The 21,058-nt window shown below is 42.3% G+C and overlaps 1 protein-coding gene across 3 annotated transcripts in view; it reads left to right on the top strand.

Moving 5' to 3' along the window:
• The window catches only part of LOC118511597 (neurogenic protein mastermind), a 107,980-nt gene that overhangs the window by 37,820 nt on the left and 49,102 nt on the right, over positions 1-21,058 (top strand). For 2 of the 3 annotated variants that reach the window (XM_036054863.1, XM_036054864.1), the window contains exons 2-3: positions 390-1,242; positions 4,223-4,344. In XM_036054863.1, the coding sequence (XP_035910756.1) occupies positions 4,316-4,344 (29 nt within the window). In that variant the 5' untranslated portion in view covers positions 390-1,242; positions 4,223-4,315. The remainder of the gene's footprint in view (positions 1-389; positions 1,243-4,222; positions 4,345-21,058) is intronic. The other variant, XM_036054865.1, reaches the window with a different exon arrangement.

Raw genomic sequence — 21,058 nt, forward strand, 5'->3', positions numbered from 1 at the left:
CGCTAATATGAAGTCTGGTGTAAAATAAAACTGCATTCTTCTGTGCAGATTGTGATCGACGAATAAAATAATTAAAAGTAGGAAGTAAAATTAGCAAATCGTTTGAGCAAACTTTACTTGAGGAAGCAAGAGCGAGAAAGTAATATAGAGAGAGGCCGGTAGTAGTATGATTCACAGACTTCACAGGGTTTCTTCTCTTGAAGAAAAGCTAACCTGTAACAACAACATCGCATCGTCGTGCCCCTTGTTTTGTTGTGAATTATTTTTAAAACACTATATTCCGCATCTCTCACTACTCTTCTGTCTGTTGTCGACGACTGTAATGATGTGTTTCGTTCGGGGAGGCTGTAATTGTATCTTCATTTTTTTTGCTCACCATTTTGCTGCAGGTATTTTCTACTGTGTACCCGGTGATACATAATGTTGCGTGAATTGTTGTGTGGTTCGGAAAATGTGTATTAAAGATAACCCAAGCAAAGCGCTTGTGATGTGAAATATCAGCAAAGAAAAAGGGAAAAAAGATCGCCGTGATTTCTTGCTGGAAATTGAAAGATAAAGAAAATAATAATCCTACTTAGTGTTTGCGTGCGTGTGTGCCCAGAGTGTGCGTGTGTGTGTTTATATGAGTGTGCAGTAAAATCCATGCCGTATCCTTGAGCCCTCGCCATACGACACGGGCTCGAGCGAGGTATTATCAGAGCGGATTCGCTGATGCGTTTACAGTGTGCAATCCATTTACCAGCTGTGTGAGCGCGTTTGTATTGGTGTGTGTGTGTGCAGCGTTAAGAGCTGCCATCGTGTGGGCGCGCAGTGTTGTGGCCAATGTGCGCGTGAGCCTATGTGCGCGTGTGCCTGTGCGCATGCGCGAGTGCGCGTCCTGCTGATCCGTTCTATTTCTAGAAGTGCAGTGCGACAAGGAAACGACGAGTGATTAAATAATTTTACACCCTGCATTCTGCGTCTTGGCGGCCTCTTTCCTCGGCCTTCTTCGGGGTTGGCCCAACGTTCGACGATCCTGTGCGCTGTGTACATCGTTTCCGTGTGTTGCATATTTCTCCATAGGTTCGGTTCGGTCGTCGTGTCCTGCGGCATTTTTATTTGTTTTTCTCCTGTTCTGCCCGGGCGATACGGTGCAACGAAAACCCGACGCACGCATTGAGGAGGCAAAACAGAAAACAGAAATCTTCGCTGGTGAATTGTTTACTTTAGTGCTTCAAAATTTGGGATTACTCGTTAGACCTGGTGGGTATTTGCTGTGTGTTGAGTCCTTGTGTTATTGTTAAATTTGAACTAACGTTACAAATCCTCCGTCCTGCTGTCGTGAAGAGATGGAGAAGAACTTCCTGCATCATGCGACAGTATGTCCCATGCATTTTCCATGCAAGCGTGCTTCTCTAAGCACTCTATCGCCCGCGTCCGTTATTTGGATTTGTTTATCTCAAAAAGTGTGTTTACCCATGCGGCAATGCTTGTGTTTGTGTTTGCTGTGAAGGAAGAGCTTTATCCTTTCCCGAAGCATGACAGATTTTCGTAAAGCTGTGCACCGGTAAGGTACATGGGCTAAATAAATCTCCGGTGACGTGTTTATGAGTCGCTTCTACGAGCAGTGGAAGCAGTGCATCTTTAAGAAATAATGGGAATCGTACAAGCACAACTGCATCTAATTCAAGTGTATCGTGCAGTGTGATGTGTGGAGACTGGAAAGCACGATATCATCCTCGCTAGCTAAGAAGAAGCCGTAAATCGGAATATAAAAGGATTTAAGTTTACAGATAAAATGAGAACGATTTAATAATAAAAATATGTATCGAAAAAGGATAAACTTTCGTGTCCTAGCGATCCTCACAACTGTCTATCGATGTTTGCATCAAGGCTTTAATGTGCAGACAAAATATTACATCAGTCGTGTTCAGTTGATTTAGAGCAACTATCGCTCCAACTGGCTATAAACTTTAATTGAAGATTTCTTTCGCTGCTATTAGTTCTATCCCTGAGTGAAGAAATTAGAAATTGTGAGGCAACTTTTGTGCAACTTGGATACAACAGGATTCGCCGTTCAAAAGGTGTAGAATATCCTGGGCATGAAGAACTTTATCATACAAAACTCGCCGTCCATGCCTTAGACAAATCACTCAGAATTAGAAGTTGAAGTTGGCTTGGCAAAATGTCTTTCGAACGGTGGACTCTGGTTCAATCGTAGAGACCTCCAACTCTCCTGAACTGCGACCAATGTTTTTGTGGGTCCTCCATCCAGTCCTTGCTAACTACAGATGAAATGCCTGAGAAAGTCTTGCAATATTTTCATAGAATGCATCTTGGATATGTTTTAAGTAAAATAAAAAGTAATGAGTTTGGCCATTTGCAGTTCGCAGTCAATGTTTCAATGCACGTTTTATGATTGATAATTGTATCCTTCCTTTCTTACCTTTGATGAGCATCTTTTGCTCCAACAAGAAATCTAATGAGTTGTTTGATTTTATGTGTTTCGGGTTTTGCTAGCCGCGTGCTAAAGACAGCTTCTCACTCACGCAAACAGTAACCAACACTTGTGCGCACAGGGATTCGGCTTTTTTCTTCTTGTATAATTGCTCGCTGTTCCAGTTCGCTGTGCACATGATTGGTTTGTGTGTGGAAGGTTTTGGATTTTCTTGATCTCACGATCTTCCAGCTGAAGGCGTGTTATGATTTTGCGTTCACCGTCGCCCAGGAATGACGTGTGGCTGGTAGGGCTCGGAAGTCAGGATAGCGAGAGAAAGAGAGAGAGGGAGAGGAGCAAATTAAGCTTCATTCCGCCAGCACACACCGCACGTACACATGTGTCTATATATTGGGGCGATGTTGGAACGATGTTGGTCGTATTTAGCTTTGTTTCCCTTTTTTTTCGAGCCAACCGGAGGTTACCTTGAACAGTGAAGCGTGATTTTTTGCTGGTCGTTTTGCACACCTACTGTAGCGTGGATTTATTTACTTCTGGCCGGTTTCTTTTCTCACGACAATTCGTACGAGTAGGACGATTTGTCAAAGTATAGATTTGGACCAACACTGGTTGGGGAAAAACTTTCTTGCACAGTCTGCTATGCAAACACTTGCCGAAAGGTCCGGTCTGTGAGTGAGAGTATAAGTATGCACGGCTGATGCGTGGCATTCAAAATAGAAATCATTCAGTGATTTGTTTATTTTTGCTGCTAACAACGATCGTGCAGTAGCGTCGGAACCATACTGAGGATTCAACTCGAAGAGTCTTGATCTCGTTAAAATACAGGAAGAAACTTCTGTGCTCTAGCTCAGTTTAGATGAGAGTTCTTAATACAAAGATTTAGTTGAAGTTCTTGTCAGGCCTTCCAGCGTTCCCATATTGTTTGTTTACTCCTAACCTACACCAATACGGTCGCACTGTCAGAATATGCAATGAAAATGACCCTCCGAGAATCACTGCTTTGTCAAAAAAAACAAACTGCAAACCAGTTCCTGCAACCCTTTGCTTTAGTTAAGGAGGGCTACTCCCTATTTTTGCAACCAATCAGCTATTGAGTGTGTGAGAATTTTCACAAAAAACTATCCCTTCGTTATTGCTCCAGTGCATCGGAATCTCGGTAGATGCACCGGATGTACTGTGCTAACGTATTTCCATCGGAAGCAATTCGCGCGTTATGAAACTGTTCCGTGCGATAATTATTTCCACTCGTTCGTCTTCAGTCTTTCGAGGCATCAGTCGAAATGCGCAACAGGGAACTGCTACTTACAGGGCAGAAAACCGGTCATGCCGTTTTCTAGCTAAAAAGTGAAGCTAAACCAACAATAACCCATTCGTAAACCGTTGCCAGAATTAATGCTGACTGCAGCAGCAGCAGCATTATTGTGGCGGAGACGTTTTTCACACCTTCAGGTCGCAGCACAAGTTCGGTTGTGTGCGCGCGATGGCACCCCCTGGAGAGTGAACTGCAAGCAACGTAACACTCAACCGATGCACCTGGGACGGCTGTTAGTTGTGTACGGTAGTACGTTTAAAGTATTGGTTTTTGTTGCACAAAGACACGAGCTGTTGCTTTTGCTGATGCTCTATTGGAATTAATGACTCCCAGCCTCCCTGGTCCTCGACACATTAAGTTGGCGTCCAAGCGCTCCCGTCTCAATTAACCCGTATTGGATTCTGCAAAATTTGCTGTGTGTTGTTGTTTTGTTTTGTTTTTCTGACTGTAACTATTCTTTAACCCTCTTCCAGGTGGCTGGCGTATCAGCGACCACGGAGCGACTTACTGCTCCCCCCGCGCCTCCACAGGGCCCTTCGCCCCTTCAGCTCTTAGATGAGTCTCACATGTCAATTGCTGCGGCTGAAAATGCAGGGTAAGTGTGGATTTGCAGTGTTGATGACATCCGCTGGGGAGGAGAGGGTCTTCCTTACTGTTGCCCGAAGTCCCGAATCAACATTATTTTTTCGGGACAGCTTATTTGCCGCACCCTGTTCTATCTGTATCGCTGGTACACTAGGCAAATGCATGTATCTGCTTGGTACCACGGCACTGGTGATTGCTTTTGATCGTTTGATTTGAAATTGAAATTGCACTCTGGCTTTGGTCTATTGATCAAACGGAAACATGGTTGCAAAGCGCGGGAAGGGGAAAGCATAATACATGTTGGCGAGGCACAACAACGGGGAGGTCGTCAGATAAAACCCAATACCCCCTCCCGGTATCGATACACAGCACACTGGATTGCATCATCGAACTCTGGTGTGTTGGTGCTGCCTGCAATGCTCGTTCTGTTGTCCATCTTGGCAATCTTGGGGGGAGTTCGGCCAACACTTGGTCGATCGTAACAATGCACATTGTGCGAGTGTGTGTGTGTGTATGTGTGCTCACTGCAAAGGATAACAGAGATTCGCGCATTGCTAACTGTGCGAAAATGCATCGTCCGGTTGTACGTGACGATGAACTCACAGTCGCCACCATCCATGCAGATGTCAGTTTCATCCTCGGTTCGATTCGACGATGGTGGCTGCGAAGATGCTGGTGTTTTGTTTCGCGGATTAGATTCAAACGAATGATTAGATTAAACCGTTTTGACGCGACCAGCGACTTCTGTATGCATCGGGAAGCTCATGGACGAAAAGGGAGACCCATGGATAGGGGGAAAAGGAACAACACGCGCATATCGATTTATGTCTGCAGCTCTGCCTGTGCTAGCCATGCCAGTCGAGCAGTCATGGTAACTCTTTGCAAACTAAATCGGCTCGCTTGTGTTAGAGTGGTGCTTAGAGCGGTTGAGCCGTCGATTGCAAATTATTGAGCTTTTTAAAGCAAATGCGCGAGCAAGCGAGCGAGAGCATCCAAAATCTCCGGTTCGTTCTTTTGCTGTTTGATTCCCCCCTTTTACAGCAGCGGATGGGTTTGTCATAGGACACGCGATGCATTTTTGTTTTGTTTCGCATATCAGTTAAAAGAATGTGCTGACGTTGCACCATTGCCATTCTACGGAGGAAAACGAAACAGTTGCAGTATTCGCGTTTACAGCTGCATTCATTCGGCGGTTGGTATGCAGCAGTGGTGCCAATGACGCCATTTGTCTATGAACAAGCTGAAATGAATGTTTATGGAAGTGTGGACCCCAGCACCCTCGACTCGGGCCGTTTGTTTAAACAGAAGAACGAGCTGCAGAAGAACATTTTTATTGCGGACAGACATAGGATAGTGGTTTAATGGGCGAATGGTTTCATTTTTATCGACGAGCGACGAGATTGGAAGGAAGTATCATCTTGCAATGAATCGATTAAATTCTCCAGATCGTTTGCGGACTATTTCGAGATGTATGTTGTTCTTTCCGGTTGTGTTCAGTGATTCAACAAACTTTTTTTGTTGTACAATGCTTGAAGAGTGGATGGACATCACTCATATAGCTGCCGATTAGCGAAAAAGCGAGACACGAATCACCACAAGCTCGTCGTTCATTAACGTTGTGTACCACCATCTTCATCGTTGGTGTATAGGTACGTTGCATTTCGTACTGCATCACTTGCATATCGGACGGTAATGGCGTCAATGCAGAGCACAGTCATCAGCATCTCACCGTGCATGGAAGAGCCATCAGCCGTGGGTGGTGCACAGCCTTCCGAACCGTTCTGCACGTGTCTGCACCGAAGCCGGACCAAACAGATCGCTGCAAGCGAACGGTAATTGAGTTGAGGCAGGTCATCCTCCAAATAAATTGATTTGTTGGCATTTATTGTTAGCAAACACACACACACCTCACCATTGCACACAACACCTCAAGCCGTCGTTATGAGGTCGTTGAAGATGGACTGCAAATAGTGAGACGTTGGCTACATTAGTTTTGCATACGGCTCGACCGAGGGTAGCGAGTTTTGCATTAGCGTCCTGAAAGGAGATGCACTTGAGCCAGAACTGTGCTACTTCTTTGTCATCTTTGCTCTCTATTTGAAGTGGTTTAGTAAATTAATTTGATAGCAGCACAAAAACGCATTTTTGCTTTTTATTTTCTATTTGGTCATCCTCAAAGTTGAGCTTATCGTACTGTCATGGTCAGCTCTCGAATTCTTTTCTAGGAAATTTGATAAAGGGCTGGATTAACCTTCGGCTACATCCGTCTAATGACAACGATTGCATTTGCTCCGCCAAACAGGTCGATGACGTTCGCCTTCCTGGTAGGACATAAGTCCAGCATTCTCAACACGTGCTCTTATCAGCGTATCCTTCCGGTTTTGGCCACCCTCGGGCTATGCACTTGAAAATATCGAGTTCATTGGCGTCATCCGGCAGCACGGCCTAGGACCCTTGTCCATAGAGGACTCGTATCTGACGTATCACTTTGCGTTATCACCATGCTCTGCGTGTCTTGCTGACGTCTTCTTGGTCACAGGTGTTTTTGGAGCCCGTGTTGGGCACGATTCCACTGAAAAAAATGCGCCATCGTATTTCATTGCCTATGGTGTTGTACCATTTCGAGATCATCGTCAACTGATTCTTGTCCCCATCCACTGCACCACAAACAGATATTTTGTACAATTGTTCTTCTATATATGCAATGAAGTACACTTGTAATGAAACGAAACATGTCACCATCACCAACTTTTTTACAGCTTGTTTGATAGGAAGATTTATTTTTCCCACCAGATCTATCTTTCTAATCCATACGAAAAAGTCTTGCAGAAGGTTAAAAGCACACACAGCTGGTTTATTTCCCAATCTGCAGCTACTACTAGCGCTAGCTGTTTGCCTTCTGTGTCGAGTACAAATATGAGATCTCGCTACTAGTACGTGGCTTGTCGTGAAGACTGAAGACAAATACATGGATTGTGTTCCCAACTGTTGCACTGAATTAGTCGCCCAAAAAATGAAAGCGACAACCAAGAAGTCTTCCTATATAGTACTTATTAGTACAAGTGTTTTATTTTGGTGGTCTACGCAAGACGACGCCTTATGGTTAAAATCTAGCGCTTTACGAAACCGTCGCTATTGTTGAGAAAAAAATATGGCTGCAAAATCAGTATCCGTTGGTTGTAGGTAATATCTGACTTTGGTTTAATATCATATAAAGAAGATATTATTCAGTTAGGAATAGCCTGAAGTGAGCAACAACATATGAAATGAGTTTATTCTAAAGAGAAAAAGTAACTTTGCTGCTCGAGTGTGCGTCCAACGGTTAATTCGAGCGTGTTATGGAGATGAGTGAAACGTTTTGTTTTACCATCCCTAAGCATCGCTGAATGAAGCAAAGCCATCAGGACCATATTTTATTATGCTTGGTTTTTTAGACATCGATATCAGTGTCTAGGAGTGAGAAGAAAATGATAGAGACATAGAGAGATAATATACCGTATAGTTCGTTCTCCAACGCCGGAAATGGAGCCTATCTTTTTCGATCTCAGTTGGTGTGTTAGGTTAGGATTAATTAAATTTCTTCATTCTTTAGCTTGGGGACTCTCAGATGGCATGCAAAAATGCCATTTTTTCTCTTATATTCGATAAGTAAGCATATCAGTGGTGATAAATTCATCTCAGAACATACTACTAAGCAATGGAAGTTATTGTATGGATCTGCTAATCGAAGATCTCGTATGCCAATAGGGTAGTCAGATAACAGAATCAGAATAGAAAAAAGATTGACCAGATAGGATATGCAAATCTAAAAGATTTTTTTTACTGGAGGAAAGGATGGCAAAAAATATTCTCCTTACTTCCTGCACACAAAGCATCTTCTTTCAACGACTCTGTACAAAGCTGTCGATATAGAAGTGTGGCGAAAATGGAAAGAATTCACGCTTAATTGCATGCAATCATATCACATAATGACAGATGAAGATATGCTGGTATGTGCTATGCATGTTCTCATGTAGTTGCAACTCGTAGCATCCGCGCTGGAAACAAGCGTGCAGCATCACCATCATCTTAATAATCATCTTAAGGCATTAAGGAACCAACTCCATACACTTGTCGTGTTGTTCGACATTCTCTCTGGAACCGCGACGTTTGTGTACATTCAGAATGTAAAAAGTGTAAGATATCCGTAATCCGTGCCACTGCAGCTGTTAAGCAGTCACAACAGCCGAGAAGTGCCCCTAGGAGGTGTCGTCTGCGCGAGAGTGCGAACAAGTGCAAGCAATTATTCTGTCATTGGGTTTGATTAAACCGTTGACAGGGAACGCAGCAAAGTTCATCGTGATTAACGCACGAGAAACGCGTCTGATGATTTGTCGCGTAGTGGACGTCGTATTAATTTATTGTTTCATTCATAGCGAGAAATAATTGCTTTCTCTACGCTAAAACCACTCGTTATTATTATTGCAATTTTATCATCAAAACTTTTATTGCTACAGGCTGCATTCCTTCACAAAAACTACCGCTGTATTTGACTTTCAAATAACGGTGACTTATCATCGCTTTTCACATGAACGAACCTTCCACAAAACAGAAACTTCTTTCCCCCTGTTGGTCCTGACGGGTCCAAACATAAACAACGAAAACAGCAAGTGAATCATAACTGACTCGACACGAAACCTGAAACACAACAACATTGCTCGGTGTGCTGCGGTATGTGTCGGTGAGTGACGAGAGCGAATTTTTAGTAAATGTCAGCTTTTCTATGTTGAGAGAGACAGCTTTCGTGCCTGGCAAAACACCGATGCAAACGACGGAAGGGTTTTGTTTAAAAATAAAACATAAAACACTAAAAGCAATGAAGCACTCTTTTGGATTGTTTGATGATGAATGCAAGTTTGCGCTTCAGACGGAAAACAGTATACTTATTTTTACGTTGTGTAAAACAAAACAGAGTGTCTTAACGGCATCATGATTAACTGCTGGGTTTGAATAATTTTTTGTTTTAAGAAGCTTTATTTTCTAATTAAAAACTTTAAAATTGCACGCTTTAAATGAATAGTTCGATTTTGAAAGTTTACTATGATTTTACTGTAGGCGATTGATTCCACTATATGATTGCAAAATTCCACAATGGACTTGTAATATTCCACTATTTATTTGAAACAATCTCCCGAGTAACTCAAAAGCTACATTATGTGCATCAAACCCCTGTATGTCACCTAGCACTACTACGACTCTAATGTGTGCGGGGATCGTGTGCGTGGCATTACAGGGGTTTGCAGTTGATAAGGCAATAGCATCCATTCTACTATGATAATATCATATGAGGACATCATAATAAAAGGTATTTGATTTCAACTAGCTTTGTTTGACATTCCATCTAAGAAGCCTGCCATAAAAATGGATGCTACTGCCTTACCAACTGAAAAACCCTGTACTGTAAAAGAAAGCATGACTGTCCACTAATGCATTGGATCGATGCAATTTCGACAAGGCACCCGTCACTGATACTGCCACCCTCTTCATTCCTTCATACATCTTTCAAATCCCCAACGATGACGGTCTGACAGATTTAGGCTGATTTGGTATATTTATTTTAAACGCTAGCAGCGCCGGTTTTTTTTTTGTGTTGTTTTTCGCAATCCGAAATGAAAACCGTTTGTTGCAACCACACGTTATAAGTGAACACACGAATGTCAAATATTATTTTGTTGTATTGTCAGTCGATTTGGAGCTATTTCTCATAATGCTGAGGATGTGTCCTTACATGTATTGAAGTTTTTAAGGCTTTCGATTGATTGCAAACATTAGAGCTGGCGATCACGCTAAAAGTAACGGAGCTGTTCTCTGAGTTCGCAAACTCACATTATTTACTCGGTATAATTCTCCTGGTGATTCGTGTATGCGCGCCCCTGCATTGACTTGCCAACTCACCGTTACTTGTTGTGTTTGCATTTCATGTTGTTGCTGGTGCTGCTGCTGTTGCTGCGAATCTTCGGGTTGTTTCGTTTTACAGATTACTGTTATTTGTGTTTACCAGCTTGCGATCATCATCGCTAATTGATCCTCTGCTTGTATATACCACTCCCCTCGGTATCTGCCTTTCCCCGTTCTGCCCCTCGTTTCTTTCGAGTATCCCGCGTTAAAGCTTGCTCGCGTAAAACCTGACCATTGTTGTTCCGAGTTGTTGTTGTTGCACGCTTGGCAGAACCGTTTAAGTGAAACACACATCACCTTCATGTTGTTGGTGCTTTCGAGAAGACATGCTCAACTCTCGTGCTTTTCCTTCGAAGCAACATACTTGGTGTGGAGCTTCACAGCCGATCTCCAACAGATAAGAGAGAATGGATTAATCCAACAGTCGTCAACTGCTTTCGGGAACAAGTGAACCCGAAATGTTGATGGCTGTGTTTGACACTGCTGAATGAAGAAGGCTTCCCGATTTATTGATCATCGAGTTGTGGAGGAGCGTGCGTGCAGGTGCCAAAATCGCTTGCTTGCCAAGGTAATAATGTTGCAATGTCCACAACAAATATTGCCGCGAAGCTTTCAGGACGATAATTTGTTGCTCTTTGCCGATTTCAAATCGCTAATTACGAAATTATTGTTAGCGGTTTTCTTTTTCGAACGTCTGCTTGCTTTTCCAATCAAGCTTCAGCTTGAGCTGCCTTTCCAGTTAATGCATATTTTCGCCCTCGATGAAGGTACCTTAAAATTTCACAACCACGCTCCGATTATTTACCTATCCGTGCCAACAGCTTCGATAAAAGTGACGTAAAGAAGACGACCACCACAAGTGTAGCAGGCTCTCGCTGTACGCTCGTTAGTCATATTCGAATTGTTCCGAAAATGTGTAATGAAGACATGACGTACGTCATCTGCTCGCCGCCCAATCTACTGGCTCCAAGTTGGAGGACTCCCCGGGGCGATAATGCTGCTCATGTGCAGTAAAAATTACCCTTCTGCGCTTGGGGAGAGCTTTACTCATACCGTTAGTTCTTCTGGCTTCCATGGGCAATCAAGGAACAGTGTGAACGTGCGTGTTTGTGTGTGTGCGAGTGAGCATGTGTTACCCACTAGGGGTGACCAGTTTCCAGGGGCCACCTATTTTCCATTCAATTTCCTCCATTTTCTTCGATCCGGGTGAGAAGAACGAGAAGACACCGACCCACTAGTAGAAGGCTTTCTCTTTTCGGACCAAAAAATAAACTTAATGCCGCTCGCCCATAGTCGTAAATAAAGCCACGTGTTAATACGCATCATTAGCAGGACGTCAATTATCAGTAATTAAAATTTATGTCTTGTATTTTAATGGTTGCCGTTTTTTTGGGACGCTTCTCCCATCTTATGTTACTGTTTTAATGGTGCAAATAGGTGACAATGAATGGTGTAGTCGTGTTTTTTAAATTATATTGCTAGCCGATTGAAGTGGCTTGATTCGTATGAATGAAATGGAAAGTTCTTAGTTCTTTTAGATCAGCTACAGCAAATATCAAATTAATAAAGCTCTCAAACAAGGCTCTAAGCTTTGCTATGTAATTTTAAACATAATTTAATTAATACTTTGCACGATTTTATTCTATTGCTTCTACTTAAAATCGAAATAAAGCAAAAACACCCACCCGACAACACTGATCTTTACCACGCACTTTGACAGAAATAGTATATCGGTGGAGAGGTGAAAAATGGAACACATCACAGAGCTACATTCGTACAGCTTCTTCATTTTCGTGGATGGAAGTACCTCTATTTTTTCTCTCTCTCTCGATAAAAGAAAGCCCATTTCGTGTGTACGAAATATTGCCATTCACCTGAAGGAGTTTTCTTTGAGTGATTGGAAATGTGAAATATGACAGCGACAATCTGCAATACTTTGTGTATGGGTGCACCACCGAACCGGGGATGATTACAGCGGCGATGTGTTATTGGGCTCAAATGCTTTTCATAGCACTAGATTGAATTTCCCTCCCCGGGAGTGGGGCCACACTCCCGCACGGTGATGATAAGAAGAAAAGTGCGACAAGAAAAAACCCGCATCCGTACAGCAAAGAGAGAGAGAGAGCGAAATTACTTCAAGCGGATGACAGTTGGAGCCAGTTGGTTTTGAAGGGTCTTCCCAACGCAAATTGATTTCGCTTTCATACCGTGTGCGACGTGTGTGTTTCGGGTTTTCCATGTTGCAGTTAATATAATTTTCCTCCCATGCTTTTCGGGCACACGTGCGCATCCCAGCCGGAGAACACTTGTCGTGCGATTCTTCCCACAACTTGGTCCAATTTGGTGGCAATCGGTTCTCACTAGTAATCGTTTTTCGGTGTATCGTCGAATAATTATTGTCATAAATTGGATTCACTCACAAAGTGGTGTCTTTATATATATCCGATTAATAGTACATCTTTACTTACAACTCATTTAAGACTTAATGGTCCATTGTCGGGCCTAGTGCTCCGGCTAGCACCATTAAAACGATTCATAAAATTATGAGAAACAAGATCGTGCCAGGTTTTAACGAATGTAATTGGTTATAAATCGACGGTACTTAAGAGAAGGGGCTATATATCTTTCCCCACGTTTCGATTTGTATGCATTTTTTTTTGCGTGCACTGTTTCTTTATCCGTTCGAAGTCTTCGAGGGGTGTTTTTTTCGAGCAGTAACGCTTAACTTATGCTCACTGTTAACTACCTACCAATCTTTATGCTGCACGCTGGTGGCTGCCTTGCCTGGTCAGTGGCGGGGGTCGTGAAGATCGTGCCGAGCTAAATACCAAGTGATGAAAGTGATAAAAAAAAACACGGCTCGAAGACACCGGAACGGGCCACATGAACAAACACCAACACCGCAAAGCTCTTGTGGTAAAACATTAAAACCCGGCCTCTTTTGCCTTCGGAAGCAACATAAACTTTGTGCCCCGACTTCGAAGGCCTCTCCCCCCCCCCCCCCCCTCGACAGACGAAGCATACGCACCAACAAACAAACCGTAGGAGCACAAAACCTACAGAAACCCAAGAGCGTTCTGAGATGTGGCGCCGAGCGGAGATGGTTGTGGGTACATCAGCGCAGGATGAGACCGTGAAACATGAAACGAAAATTGAAACGAATGACTGACTTTAACTAATTATAATTGTGTTTTATGATGTGGTATGCTGACATTTTTATGTGCTTTTAAACGTTCTTCCAGTGTTGGAGGGATGTGTTTATTTCCCTGCCACACCAACACACCAACGCTCTGTCATCTGGGCGGCCGGGCATACATGCTAGTGTGTTGTAGGGGCTGTGATACCCATTTCTTCCAGTTGTTTTACTTCATTTTTGAACCAGTTTCTTCTGCCAAAGGAACAACTACTTTGGGATGATATAAGCGCCCCAAGTCAACTTCCGGTGTGCATCAACAGCAACCACAACAGTTACTTGCACTGCTTATCTTGTCAAACGTTATGCGTAACCTGCGCATGGAATGTTGTATTTTGCGGGCGAGGATCACATTTTCATTAAAATCTAAATTATGAATAATGATGTTTCCTTGCGTAGGCTACTAGCATTATTAGCAAGAACGTAGGCTTCGCGGACTCGGACTTACCAAGGTGGAATTTTATTAAAATATTGTCCCAAAACCACCAACACTCACCAACACATTTCATTTGAAGTAACAATAATAAGTTTCAAATAAATTTTTCACCATTTTATTTGTAGAGTTTACTGTAGCAATTTACGCTTCAGGAGTTATTACATTTCTATGGATAGTAAGAATCGTACCAAAACTTGTCCCCTTCAGAATTTTTGATGCTCTAATGCCTGAAGTTCTGGCTACCCAGGCAGTAACAATAACCAACGATTATCATTTTCACTGTCGTGCTTTTGATTAGATGAAGTTTAGTGGTCCCTTCACTGTTTAAAGGCTAGAAAGTATATTGATATGTTATCAAATGTTTGCGTGTGTGTTGTGAAACAGTACGTGCACAATTTGTGTTTATTTAAGTTGCTTTGTTGCTCTTGCACCACGGCTAAGAAATCTTCACATGATGCATATTGTGGCCTGCATCGTTTGAAGTTTTGCTTTTTTAGCGTTGAGGTCTAGGCTGCCTCTTGAGCCAGTATTTTATGTGTGTTTTGACATTTTTCGCCTGAAATGATGCTAATTCTCCATAAAAACCGGCTATCAAGAGAGAGAAGTAATAGGTTTTGATAGTCAAAATCTTAGAGTTATAGATGGGCATATGACAATTCAAAATGTCTTCAAGGTTATAAGTCTCTCAAATGTGATTTCACTCGTACGTTTAAATCTTGTGCAACCGAGCAGCTAAACCAGCTTTTTTCAAAGCTAAACTTGGACAGATTTGTGATGCATGAGTGATTTGCTCCTTATCTAATCCGATCTGTCAAAACGATCCTCTCCGATTTTGCTGCATGATATTGCTCGAACGTTTGACTGATGTTTTGGTTAAAAATTCCAGTTTTCCTAATTGAATCCCCATACACCTCATCGATTGATCAAGAACTAATAAGATCTTCCCATTATCATTAGCCACACGCCGTAGCAGCACTCATTTTGCGACTGAACAAATACGTATACCAAAGTCGTCGTTGTCGCCGTCGCTTGATGCTAAGTTAAGTACGCCACTTAGAATCACGTGAACACCGACGTGCTGCTGCTGTGCTTCCTTCGTTGAGTTAGTTCCCTTTTTCCATATTTACTACCCCGCCTGGTGTGTTTTGTGTTGGAAGCGTGCTCGAAACCATACCCTTTGCTGCTCATGGACATTGAACACTGCGCGCTGCTCACACTACATCGAGCGATATGATACGCGCAATCGCAATCTGGGCGCGCAATCAATCCGCTCATCTCTCACCCTGCTCGGTTGTTTGTACCTGTCATGCTAGATGAGTTACTACGGGTGGTGTGTTTCACCAACACACACATACACACAACGAGGGTTGCTGACAACGAGGGTTGAATTGTGTGCGCGCGCCGACCGTGCGCACGCGCGTACCTTTCGCGATTTGATGAACGCCACAGCAGCAAACGGTGAAGTCGAGCGATGTTGTTCGGTTGTGTTGGGGATATGCTGTGCGGCATCGTTGGAGTGGTGTTCGTGCGGCAGCGTAATTGTTGCGCTGAGTGTGGCGTTGGTAATTTACAGCGTTTGAGTTGGAAAGCGAGCGCGAGCGGCTGTTGATCATGCAAAAGCAAAATTTTGTGTAGCTAAATATGTCCAAAAGCAATTTCTTATTTTGATTGGAACATATCGTTAGTTTTAAAATCTTTAGTAAAATTGTAAAATTAAGTTGTTTTTTTGGAGAATGTGTATAGGTCCAAAGCTAGACGGCGATACATTTTCACGTCCCATAGGTTTCGTGATCACATTTACTATTACTACAAGATCCACTACTACTACCACCGCTAGCACCACTAACACTCTTTTGCGTCGCGGCTAGATCGCGACGACTGCATGCACACTGTTGCATGCACTGTTGGGGCTGCATTCGCGAACCGTGCGCATCGTACAAAAGGTTTATTTTGCTTTATTTTCCCCGCTTCGGCCCCGCTCACGACCAGCATCATTCGAGCCATGGATCCGATTCGAGCGATTGGTTAATCAGGTCAATGTTGTAACATTGAACGAAAACGAAATTTATGTGCGCGGCCAGCCTCTAGCTCATCTCAGTGTTCGGCGTAGAGATAATTCTATAGCGCCAATTCTGCGAAAAAAAACCCTTTCTAATCACTTTTGTTTTATTTATTATGGCTACGAGTGTTTCTACCAAAATTTATAGGATTTTTCATCATCTTACGCGTAAGATAAACGCGTATTGAAATGAAATTTTATTTATAGTTCAGTATAGTGCTAACGATTTTATATATTGAGCATTAGCTAATAAAACAACCTCTTGATTTTTTGCAATTTCACAATAAATATCTAAATGTAACTAAATCTCGTTTCCGTCTACTTTAAACCATCGCGGAGGGATAACCCTACGAGATGGAGCTATATGGGAGGCATGGCATTTACCCCACGTCAACAAAATTCGACGGCCACTGTTGAATGGGCCATTAAACATAAATAATTGCGTCCAGCAACAATTTATGTGTATGTGTGCTTCTTTTTGACGCGACACAACCCGAACGCCCCGAACAGCATTAAATTTTCGTCTGACAGATTTTTAATGTAATGTGATGTGTATGCTTTGTACTATCGTTTTCCATCGTACGGCTATCTGCCGGGGCGGCGTCATCATCATACCTCGTCGTTGACATAATGTCATTTGTCTCAGTTTTTCAGTCAGCTACAGCAAAAAGGTACTGTGGAACCGAGCTTCCCCAAAGCTCATTCATTTATTCGGTAACACAATAAATGGATTGTTTTCTAATTATGGACAAAACAGTGTCGTGAGATAGTTTTGACAGTTGGCGGGGCTGTGTTTTGGTAAATGCAATGAAAATGACAAAATAAACATAAGCGCTTGTTGTTTGGCTAAATGAGAAAAGTTGCAGTGCGTCGTTTGGGGCATGAAATTTCCCAACCAAAGAATCGAGAAAAAAGAGAGGACAATCATGACAGTTGATGATGTGATAAGCGGTCATCAGCTAGCACAAGCCACTGTTTTGTGTGAAAATTAATTTAATTGCATTGAGAGCTGGTAAATAAGGTCAGCGCAATTCATATTTTATATTTATAAATTATAACATTTACATGATTGTATTAAATGTTAAATACTTCTGATTTGAAGCCGCCAGCAAATTTGTAATAAAATATAAAAGTGTAGAATATGTAATGTGTTTCGATCCATTAAATGGTGCTTTTGAATCAGTCAGGAGGAAAGATTCAAACGAATGGTAAAATATTTCAAGTTCGTTGAGGACCATACAATGGAATGTTGCAAACCGTTATGAGCAAGCTTGCAATGCAGCTATGAAATTTAGGATTCTGTTGTGTTTTAAGGTATTGGCAATTGAAACGACATTTCAAATAAATGTTTGTGTTAATCTCGTACGTATGCGAATGATACAGTGATGTAAACAAGTGACTCATTGACATTTTAAGGGCGATCTACCAGACCAGCCTTTACAATTTGATAGAGTTGGCTCTAACATTCATACCAAAGTTCGCAACTAATTGCAATGCTCCAGAGTCGCAAATCTGTCCTAACTGCATGCAATATTCCACTATATCATTGTCTAGGTTTTTTAGGGGATATCTAAATGGAAATCCCTACTGAAGTTTTATGTAGACTTAAGCTCTTCTTCTATTTCGGTGGCACTACAACCTCTAAAGGTCTCGGCCTGCCATTTCTGGTTTTTTGTGACTGGATTTTACCCGTAGCAAGGAAGTCAGCACTGTGTACGGGGAGGCGGTCCGAATGGGATTTGAACCCCGGTCCTGCCGTATGAAGACCGGCGCCGGTGTCGCCTCGGCCACCGGACCACCACCCCCACCGGACTTACTGCAATCCTGATAACACTTAATACTAACTGAACTATATCTTTTTATGCTGCAATTCTTTAATGCTTTAGTATCTCTATTCTTCGAAGACTGTAATATTTTTTGGCATCTAAAGCCATCAAAAGCTTCGAGACAAGTTAAAGTGTTACCACTGTCTAATTGCTCAATTGTTTGACAGATACAGCCAATAACATTCGGTTTCCTAACTAAACTCATCCTACACCGCACTATTACCTCGCTTTTCAAGGTACTAGGCGTCGACTACATGAACACCAACGGCGCTAGTTATAAACCTGCAAACGCTTCCATTGCGTGCTGCGTCGGCTTTTGATTGTTGAGGTGTAGTTGCGTTATTTTAACGAGTGGATTACCGAAGATTTGAACGTGTCCGTTCGCGTGTCGGTCGATTTGGTCTGATCAGGGCTGGATTCAAAATCGAATATTCCGCGCTGACCGAAGTCCACACTTCGAAACAGAAGGCGAGAGGCGGTGTGCGTGTGTTGGTGGCGCCTAGATCGATAAGAAAGACGAAAAGAGAGACAACCGGATGGAGAGAGGGAGGCGACCGACGAGACGCCTCTGGTGGGCAAAACTGCTATGCTCTATTGTAGCAATTGATGGTTTGCTGCTTGGTCAGGGGAAGGAACAAGAAGCAAATCGGTGATGGCGATATAAGAATGTACGGATGCCCGTTTGGTAAAGGTACGGAAAAAGCAACATTATGTTCTCTTCCGAACCGTCTAATTGCTGCGGATGATTTGCACTTTCTGTTCCTCTACATTATTTCTGCTGACCACCACTACCACACACACACACACACACTCTACTGACAACACAACGTCATCAACGCCATCAACACGACCGACAAGCACTTGGCTCTTGGAATGGATGATGTTGTTCCACTGGTATTCGTTGGAGGGAGCGAGAAACCATGCGGTTTGGGCTGTGATTTCATTGGTGCCATTGTTTTCACTGTGGAGGGTGAAGAATGCTGTTCGATTTTCGATTGTTGGTACGTATCGGTCAAAACTGTTCCTCAGTGTTTATTCTATTGTGTAGTGTTTTCCTTCTCTAGCACTCATTGCAAGTGTTTCTTTCGCTCTCTGTCTCTCTTGTTCCCTCTGCCTTGAAAATTGATCCAAGGTGCGCACACTAAAAGCAACAGCAAATTCAACATCAAAAAGCTGATGATTAACTTTTAATTATAGACTCACCTAGCAATCGGTATGCTTTTGTTTGGTCTCTGTCTATTGATCTTTTGTATGCTTCGCACTCGACCGCTAACATAACAGCTTCGCACAGCTTACAGACTTGTTCGTCTGATGGCTCCTTCTCTCATATATCATTTCAGCTGATAATAGAGAGCGCTCTATGGACAGGTGAATTCTCAGTTTTTTTATTAAAGTTAGGAGAATCATTGAAATAAAACATTTAAAAACTATAAATAAGGATTTTATTTATAGTGTAAATCATGATAGGAAGTAGTACTTTACGTAGAATGTATCTAACGCGGGTATTGATCGTAAGAGAACACAATATTCAAAGAGACCTTGAAAGAGTTGGATCCTGGAGTTTCGTCTTTCTAATGCAGGTCATTTATCCTAGGTTGTGTCTCAATCTTCCTCCCACTCTAGTCTGAATACGTTTATCAAATCTCAATGAGCACATCCTTAAAACGATACGTTATATTTTGAATGATCTATTAACTTTTGTCAATCAGAAGATCCCGTATTAGGCGATCTCCACTCATGACCTTAAAAATTAGACGATACAGTCTAGTTGTGGCAGGTTGTCCAGATAATAATGTTAAAAATAATTGTCATGCCTAGCTTTTAGAGTAAATTTAAACGAAATGAAGCTTTGCAGTAGAACTTTAACATATTTAAACTCATCCAGCCACGACGATAAAGGGTAAGGCATACAGGAAGCTATGTAAAGGGAAAGGCACGCGATAGTCGTCCCGTGATAAACAAAACAAAAATGGATCCAACCATAACCCAGTCAGTCGGTCGGTTGCTGGGTTGGTTGGTTGGTTTAGTTAGTTGACCGGTTGCTTAGGAGCGCAACTGTGGAAGAAAAATACATGCAACAAGCCAAAACCTTGACGTCTCTTTCGGGTGTGAAAAGCGGTTTTCGGTGAAATGGCATGGGGAGGAAAAACGCTCAAAAATCAATAAGAGACCTCCCGCCGCGTCTACAATGTGTTGGGTAGTTTCGCTAGTGCAACGTTTCATTTCATATTTCTTCGTTGGTGAAATATGCTGCAATAGTTTGAAGGATTTTCATGTTTTCTAGCTATTTGCTTATTTTTTATGAAAAATATTAATTTAAAAGAATTAAAATATAAAAATGTTAACATTATAATTCATGGAAATTATTTACCCATTCCAAAAATTATACTAACATGTAACAATTTTTCTTTTCTTCTATTGCAGGTACGTAGACAATGACTGTTTTTCGCCATCTAAATTTGCGTAAGTCAGTTATAAATATGTTCTGTGTTATCAACACACGTTGGATGTGTCAATCACGTCTATCTCCATACGTTGGAAAGGGATGAAACCAACGTAAAGTGAAATGATTTCCGTGGTTGGACCGAAGGAAAATCCGAAATCCAACTCCACCATCACAATTGTTGACCGTGGTCATGATCATATAGCCAACACGCAGGATCAATGCTGTGTAGCAAGACAGCAGCTTGGCTGTGGATAAGAACACGAAGACCAAACGCCACCAAACACCATTTTCCTGTTTCATTAAACTTTTGCGGCAACAATCGGCGACCGATAGTACCGATGGATCCTCGAGAGAGGACTATTAGGGGTGTTAGGGGTATTGCCAGAAGTTAAGGCTCGGTGTACAGCAAATGGAAAAATAACTTCTTTTTTTGTTATTCCGTTTTATTTGAAAAATGAAATGTGAACAAGGTAGTAAAAAGCAGAAAAAGCGAGACAAGAGAGCAAGAGAGAGAGAGAAACCATGGAGCTTGGTAACAGAAAATCATGAGATATTTGGATGTTATGAAGAACGGACGATCGAAATTTCATGTATACAGCTAATAATGCTTGAAAGAGAAAGGGTGATAAACGAGAATCCAAGCGACGCTCTCTGCTCATGGAGACGCCTGGTTGTCGCAGAGAGTGAGTGAGAGCGAGACTGAAAGTTCTAGACTGAATGAAATAACGTCGAAGCGTTTTTCCGTCGAGATATACGACACCACCAGCACACAAATAAGGCACCGTGTCTGTTATAGTTGTTATTGATCGCATTACAGCTTAAAAAAA

This window comes from Anopheles stephensi, chromosome 3, assembly GCF_013141755.1.
Source record: "Anopheles stephensi strain Indian chromosome 3, UCI_ANSTEP_V1.0, whole genome shotgun sequence".
Taxonomy (NCBI): Eukaryota; Metazoa; Arthropoda; class Insecta; order Diptera; family Culicidae; genus Anopheles; species Anopheles stephensi.